Source organism: Nicotiana attenuata, chromosome 2 (genome assembly GCF_001879085.1).
Source record: "Nicotiana attenuata strain UT chromosome 2, NIATTr2, whole genome shotgun sequence".
NCBI classification, from domain to species: domain Eukaryota; kingdom Viridiplantae; phylum Streptophyta; class Magnoliopsida; order Solanales; family Solanaceae; genus Nicotiana; species Nicotiana attenuata.
The window spans coordinates 83,917,405-83,925,291 of NC_031990.1; the positions used below are offsets into that span (position 1 = coordinate 83,917,405).

At 47.2% G+C, this 7,887-nt stretch overlaps 1 protein-coding gene across 1 annotated transcript; it reads left to right on the forward strand.

Annotated features, from left to right (window-relative positions):
* Positions 6,218-6,704, forward strand: LOC109221660 (craniofacial development protein 2-like). Its single transcript, XM_019386129.1, has 2 exons — positions 6,218-6,221; positions 6,271-6,704. Exons 1-2 carry the CDS (start codon positions 6,218-6,220, stop codon positions 6,702-6,704), a joined length of 438 nt encoding a protein of 145 aa, XP_019241674.1.

Below are 7,887 nucleotides of genomic sequence, written 5' to 3' on the forward strand. Positions count from 1 at the left end.
GCATAAGAGCCTACGGGCCAGCCCAATGAGCCTCAAGGCCATACTATGAATCTAAGGATTCCTTCTAACTCAAAGATCAGTTCATCTGGCTAAATTCAAGACAGGAAGAGATACAGAAGAAATAAAACCACAAGGTTTCTTTTGTACATATATACGAAAAAACACAAGCTCAATTTACAACATACTTTGAAAATACTATGTGCAGAATCAGAAAAGGAAATCTACGTTCCCCTTTGGGACTACGGCCCGTTATCCTCATCCTCGCTATCCTCAGCGTCAAATAGAAGTGACCTAGCGCCTCGTTCGTCTTCCCTCGCCCGCTTCACCTCTCCCGAGAGGTCGAAGCCCCTAGCATGGATCTCCTCGAGGTTTTCCCTTCGAGACTTACACCGAGCATATTCCATGCTCCTGCCCTCGCGGTCAAGAATCCTCCTTAGCTCAGCTTGAGCATCGGCATCGTCCTTCAAATAGACCGCCACTTTCTGGTCGGCCTTAGTTCGGCTCATTACAGCTTCAGCCCGGCGTCCACAACCTCGGCCTTTATCTTCAAAAGCTCAGACTCGAGCTTCATAATCATGTCTGTTCGAACCAAGTTATTATCAGGAGCTAAGCAAAGTGGACCTTAAAAGCAGAGGTTTTGCCCAGAGCACCCTTTTCCGCCGAAGCATGAGCGTCCGCCTGAGCCTTTAACTCACCGTACTCGCGCTTGGCTTGGCCAACTTTGTTCCGAAGGTGCCCCGGGTCCTCCGTCTTTTTCTGCAACTGAAATAAATGAAACATTAGCCTCAGGAGCTAGAAGAAAGAACACACACTCGCTCGGAACAAAAACTACCTGCCCCTTCAAATAGCTCTCCTAATTCAAGCTCCGACTCGCCTCATACCGCAAGCATGCTAGCTCGACTTCCCTTTCATCGCAAAGGAGCCTAAGGGATTTCTCCTCATCCAGAGCTTTCCGCAGCCTGGCCTCACAGCGAAGCAGCTCAAACTTAAGCTTGTCAAAAGCCTGCAAAGGAATACTCAATAAGGAAGGGAAGGCACGGAACTCGGAAGGCCTATTCCAAAACTCACCACAGCGTGAAGTCGCTGGGATTCTTCGAAGGCCGAGTGCACATCTGATAGCCTGGCTCCCTCAGCTCTGAAAGAGTCGACCCCGGTCGGGGCACGGTCGCTCGGCGCATATGATCCCGGGTTTTGAGTATCCTTCGAAGTACCTACCACGGAAAAAGAGGACGACAGCGGAGGAGAAACCGCCTTTTCAAAACCAGAAATCACGGGCGTGGCAGGCTCAGTCAATACTTCCACTCCGGGCCCCCGGTCCAAGTTCACCTTGCTTTGAGCACCATCGCCCTGCAAAGGTATCTCTTGCTTATTGTTATCATTGTTTAGCCCAGAAGCTAGCAACCCTTCTCCCTCTCCAAAGGGGCACGGCCTCGCCTCAGAAGGCTCCCCGATGCCTGCAATAACAGGGTTAGTACGCAAAAAGAGAAAGTGTTTTTCTAACTGAAAAAAGAGAAGGGAACAAATCGCATAGCACATACCATGATGTTTTGCCTCCCATATGCCCCTAGACAAAGCTCGCCACTTATGCTCATCGCAGGTCGAGAGGGCCGCCAACCTTCGAGCCCAATTTGGCAGATCGGGGACCTTGCACGGCATCCATGAAGTTGCTGCAGAAGAGGGAAAGAAGGGACATTTACGGAACACTCCTTCGCCGTAACTAAAAAGTTGCGAAGGCACGAGTGTACAACTTACGTGTATAATTCCATCCCTCAGGGAATGGCATAAACTCCACGGGGATAATATCGACAATCCGTACTCGGACGAATTGACTCATCCACGCCCGATCTCCGTCTTCTTCATCATCAACAGCGAAAGGCGTGGCCGACCGGCATCGTAAGGTTAACAGACCTCGATGGTGAAAAGGTCGGTACAGCCTGATAACATGGCTAAGAGTGAATTCATGCCCCGCCTTCTCCGTAAAGAACCTCATCGTCAATACTATCCGCCAAAATGACGGATGAATCTGCGCCAAGGTGACCCGGTATTTCCGACAGAAATCAAGCACAACCCTATCAGGGCGGCCTAGCGTGAAGAGGTACGTATATACGTTCAAAAACCCCTCAGCATGGTCCATAATGCTCTCTCCCGGGGAAAGTATGCGCAATACTACTTTCTCCCCCCATCCACAGTGTCTCCTCACTGATTCGAGATGCTCCTCTCCTATTAAAGAAATGGGCTTCGAGGCATAATCCCGATAACCTCGAACACTGTGAGTCTCTTCTGGCAAGAGACTCCCTCCCGAAGCAAAGTTCCCAGAGGCAGAGCTCTTTTCTCCTTGCCGAGCGGGTTCGGGCATAGCAGTGCTATAGTGAAACAAAGGAAGAGGAAATGAAGACTTGGGCGAAAGCTTTGAGTTAAAGGAAAATTGGTGCAAGAAAGGAGAACTCTATGAAAGAGGATAACTACTCAGAATAGCAGAGTCTCCAAAAAGGCAAAGACAATCCTATATATGGAAAAAGCGGCGATCACCCGCCTGCCTCAAAGGCTGATTAAAAATGTTGGCTAAAGCTTTTGTCGCTTTGGAAAGATATGCCGGCGGAGTCGATTCGGCCATTTCGTAACCATATCCTACACTCGACGTTGCCATACGATGCTCCAAGGTCGAAAACCTCGCATCAGCCAAGTCCCGAGGTGGTACCCGACCTCGAGGACCTCCATCAAAAAGAAGTTAGGCTCCAAGAAACCATTGTCATCATTTCAAGTCCCAAGGCGGTATCCGACCTCAAGGACCTCCATCAAAAAGAAGTTAGGCTCCAAGAACCATTGGCATCATTGCAAGTCCCGAGGTGGTACCCGACCTCGAGGACCTCCATTAAAAAGAAGTTAGGCTCCAAGAAGCCATTGGCATCATCGCAAGTCCCAAGGTGGTACCCGACCTCGAGGACCTCCATCAAAAATAAGTTAGGCTCCAAGAAGCCATCGGCATCATTGCAAGTCTCGAGGTGGTACCCGACCTCGAGAACTTTCATAAAAAGAAGTTAGGCTCCAGGAAGCCATTGGCATCGTTGCAAGTCCCGAGTTGGTACCCGACCTCAAGGACCTCCATCAGAAAGAAGATAGGCTCCAAGTAAATCATTAATATCACTACATGTCCCGAGATGGTATCCGATCTCGAGGACCTCCGTCAAAAGGGAGATAAGCTCTAAAAACCTACTCACATGGGCTTGGCCTCGGGATACAATCTAAGTCCGAGTAAACCCCCATCCGGGATCTATCTACAACGCCTTAAGGCTATCTACACTAAGTTCGAAATGAGTTCCCAGGTGGCCCGAGTTCGAGCAAGCCCCCACTCGGGGACTGCTCTCGAAAGTCTAAAGGTAGTCTCTATTCTCGGACCTCCGAGCAAAAGCCCCCCCCCCCCTCGAAGATTATCACAGGGTCCAAAGGCTAAGTCTCGGTCTAAGGGTTCGAAGCCCTATTCTCATTCGACTCGAAGTCAGGGTCCCGGCGACCCGAGTTTATCAGTCCAATACGGGCTCGACCCAAGGAAAGGCAAAAAATTCCGAGGGGAATCGTATTAATCAGTCAAAGTCATAAGAAACACTCGCACCCGGGCTCGATATTTGCACCAATCGGTAGGGTCAAGCACCCAGATTTTTCACAAGCATAGATAAAGGGAAATATAGCATACAACAGGAACAAATTGAAGGAACATCTTTGTATTCATAAGCACTTGATTACAAAAGCCCACGAAAGGTCCTTACATATGATTACAAAAGCCCACGAAGGGTCCTTACATAGAAACAAAGAAGCAAAAAGGTGTACATATGTAATTCAAGCCTAGAGCATGGCCTATTCTCGGGGAGTATCTTCGGCGGTAGTATCCTCGAGCGCCATTCCCTCGGGGGTCTCATCTCGGTTTCCCAAAGCGGTATCTTCAAGGGAGAAGATGAATAAGAGGAAAGTGTTAGAGAAGAGGAAAGTGACGCAGAAGAAGCGGAAAGGAATAAAGAAGTGGTTGGGCGATAAACTTGGCTAGTATGGATTTCACCAGTAAGCCACTTCTTGATACGTTACCCTGGTGAGGGATGCGACAGTTGGTAGATATTTCCACCTTACTCCATGGAAAGCAAGAGGAGTGAGGCGCCGCACCGGGTAGTCGGGGGAGGTGAGCAGCGGTGTAAAGTCCGAACACCCCCCTGAGCAGCGATGTAGAGTCCAAACATTTTCCCGAGCCAGGATAAATCGGCCCCCTACCTCGTCGTCTCGAGCCAACGACGACAGCAACAACAACAACAACAACAACAACAACAATGACAAGACGGTGTAATCTCGCTCAACAAGAAACGGCCCAAAAAAAAGGCTATGGCGTGGCTGGTGGGGACGCCGCCAAGTATCCTTAAGGCAGTGGGCCTCAAACATGATGGACAACAATGGATGAGGACGATGAAAAGAGAAGGATGGATAGTTATTGGAAGACACTTGAATAAAAGTTGATTCCAGGGGGTTCCCATTTATAGGAAGGTCGGCAGCGTAACCGACGGTGCCATTATTGTCTTTGAAAGACATATCGGCAGGCGCATTTAATGTGTCATTGGGAGCAGAACCAGCGGTGACATTAATTCTTTGAAGAATAAGGAATGGTAATGCTATGAACGATTCTAGGAAGATGGAATGACGGGACGTCTCGGTTATCACGGAGGCTTACGTCATCAGTATGACGTCATCGCAGGAAATCCAGAAAGCTAGTTATCAAGGTCGTTTCTTATCGTTCTACTCTAAGAAACGCGGGGTTTATGTGTATACGGTGAAATCGGAGGGTCCGATTTCCCATCGTTACGACACCTCAAAGGCTCAAAACCACGATCGAGTTTCAACCCTCGAGGGCCATCAATGCTCGACCTCGGAGCAAAACGGACCGACGGTTACAGGGAGAGAGTGGGAAGTTCCCTAGGAGCACAACTAAGGCTGACAAAACCTAGAGGTCTTGCCCTGACCCGTATCTGGGCATTAAGTGGCTATACCTGCCCATATCTTTATAATTAATGCACTTTGTACTATGTTGGGATTCCTCTTCGTATATAAAGGGGATCCTAGTCATTTTGGGGAAGATATGTTGTTCCATACTAAAATACACAAGAACATTCTCTCTGCTCTCTAACATATTCTCCTGAGTTCATTACTTCATTTATTGCTTACATTCATTGTGTTCCATTTATTGTTCATCATTTATTGCTTATTATTGGCCATAAAGAGTTGTCATTGATTTTGCTCTAACTATTAGTCGCCCATCGATTACCCCCGATATCTCCCAGCCGAGCCTCAGGCTCGCCCTCGAAGCCCCGAACAAGTAATCTCAAGGCCCCGATCGATAGTCATCTGGTTTGGTTAATCTCTGGTTCTTGAGCTCTTATCTCGCTTTTAATTCTTACACATAGCATCAACTGCTTAACAACTAGCATAAAAATAGATCACGTATTTTTAGAATCCCATAATCAAATTTAATTGTTATTACAATTTTTACGGTAAACATCAAGTATTCACTACTGGATCTAGCGTGCGGCGGACGTCAAAATCGGTTGGAGGCGGCGGGAAATTGACTAAGATTACTACGACAGCACGGACTTGACAATTACGATGATTCACCCAAGTTCCGCACTAATCGGGAGTTAGTAACTCCTGTTCTTCGTTTAATATCTCTGTTTCTCTTGTTAGTATGCAATTAGTTTTCGCTAGTTTAATCCTAATTCTTGATTGCCTATAATTATTTAGTGCATCTTCCTGGGTATTTTTCTTGCTAGTAACTACTTAGGGATTTCTTGACTGTAATTTGATTTCTTAGTAGCTGTTCTGTTGGCCTTTTCTAGATATCTATTATTATCACTAGTTTAATTCTTGCTTGTCTGTTTGTCTTATCTGTACGCATTTCTAGTGGTTGGAGTTGTAAGTGTTAAACATGCCTTATTTAGTTTAATCCTTTATTTGTTTTAGCGACAGTTCTAGCGTAATTTTTGGTAGATTATAGTGGCTGGGGTGAGTGATGGTGGAATAAAGTCGCGTCCTCGGGTTGGGTGGGGGCGGGGGGAAAAGGTGGCAAGGGAGTCTCTAGGCTGAGAGTGGGGTCCTAGAACATAGGAACTTTGACGGGGAAGTCTATAGAGTTAGCGAAGATCCTCGAGAAGAGGAAGATCAACATAGCTTGTGTCCAGGAGACTAGATGGGTGAGTTCAAAGGCTCGAGATGCTGATGGGATTAAATTTTGGGTCTCAGGACGTGAGAGGGGTAAGAATGAGTTAGGTATCTTGGTTGACAGGGATCTTAGGGAGCTAGTGGTAGAAGTTAGGAGGGTGAACGACAGGTTGATGGCTATTATGCTAGTTGTTGGAGGGTCTGCTTTAAATCTGATTAGTGCTTACGCGCCTCTAGTGGGTTTGGATGAGGAGATAAAGAGGTGCTTCTGGGAAGAATTTGACGGGTTAGTACGTGGCATTCCACTCACCAAGAAGTTATTCATAGGAGGTGACTTCAATGGTCACATTGGGGTGACATCTGGGGGGTATAACGATGTGCATGGCGGCTTTGGCTTTGGAGTTAGGAAAGGAGGAGGTACTTTGTTGTTGGACTGTGCTAACGCCTTCGATTTGGTGATTGCCAACTCGTATTTTTCGAAAAGGGATGAGCACTTAGTTACATACTGGAGTTAATTAGCCAAGACTCAAATTGATTACCTACTCCTCCGGAAGTGCAATGGGAGTCTATGCATGGATTGCAAGGTTATACCAAGCGAGAATCTCGCGACTAAGCATAGATTAATTGTGATAGACTTAGAGATCGTGAGGAAGTGGAGGAAGAGGGTCGTGTATGGTCAATCCAAGCTCAGGTGGGGTGCTTTGACTAGTGACAAAGCACAGGAGTGGGGGGGGGGGTAGTTGTTGGCTATGGGAGCCTAGAGGAGCAGTAGGGATGCGAGCTGTATGTGGACCCTGACAACAAAGTGTATTAGAGTAGCTGCGAGAGAAGTGTTAGGGGTCTCGAAGGGTTTCTCTAGCGGCCACAAATGTTAATGGTGGTGGAGTGAGGAGGTACTAAAGAAAGTGGAAGCCAAGCAAGTGGCGTACTTGACGCTTACAGAGAGCATGGACGAGGAGGTGAAGAGGATGTACAGGGAGGGGTATAGGAGGGCTAAGAATGAGGCGAAGTTAGCGGTTATTGCGGCTAAGACTGCGGCATTTGGGTGTTTGTTTGAAGACCTTGGGGCCAAAGGCGGGGACAAGAAGCTATTAAGTGTAAAAAATATTAGGAAGGTAGAATTTTGTTGGAAGAGGCTCGGATTAGACGAAGATGGCAGACATATTTCCATAAACTCCTGAACGAAGAGGATGATAGGGACATTGTGTTAGGCGACTTGGAGCACTCCAAGATGCGTCTGGATTTCGGGTATTATAGGCGTATAAGAGTAGAGGAGGTTGAGGGGGCTATGCGTAAGATGCACAGGGATAGAGCTACCGGGCCAGATGAAATATCTGTGGAATTTTGGAAGAGTGCGGGTATGGCAGGTTTAGAATGGCTCACTAGGCTGTTCAACATTATTTTTAGAACAAAGAAGATGCCCGATGAATGGAGGTGGAGTACGATGATTCCTCTGTATGAAAACAAGGGCGATATCCAAAGTTGCAATAATTATAGGGGGATTAAGCTGCTAATCCATACTATGAAAGTTTGAGAGATCGTGATTGAAGTAAGGGTGAGGACCAGTGTGTCCATTTTTGAGAAGCAGTTCAGTTTCATGCCGAGGCATTCGACTATAGAAGACATTCACATTATGAGGAGATTGGTGGAGCGGTATAGGGAGATGAAGAAGGACTTGCACATGGTTTTTATTGACCT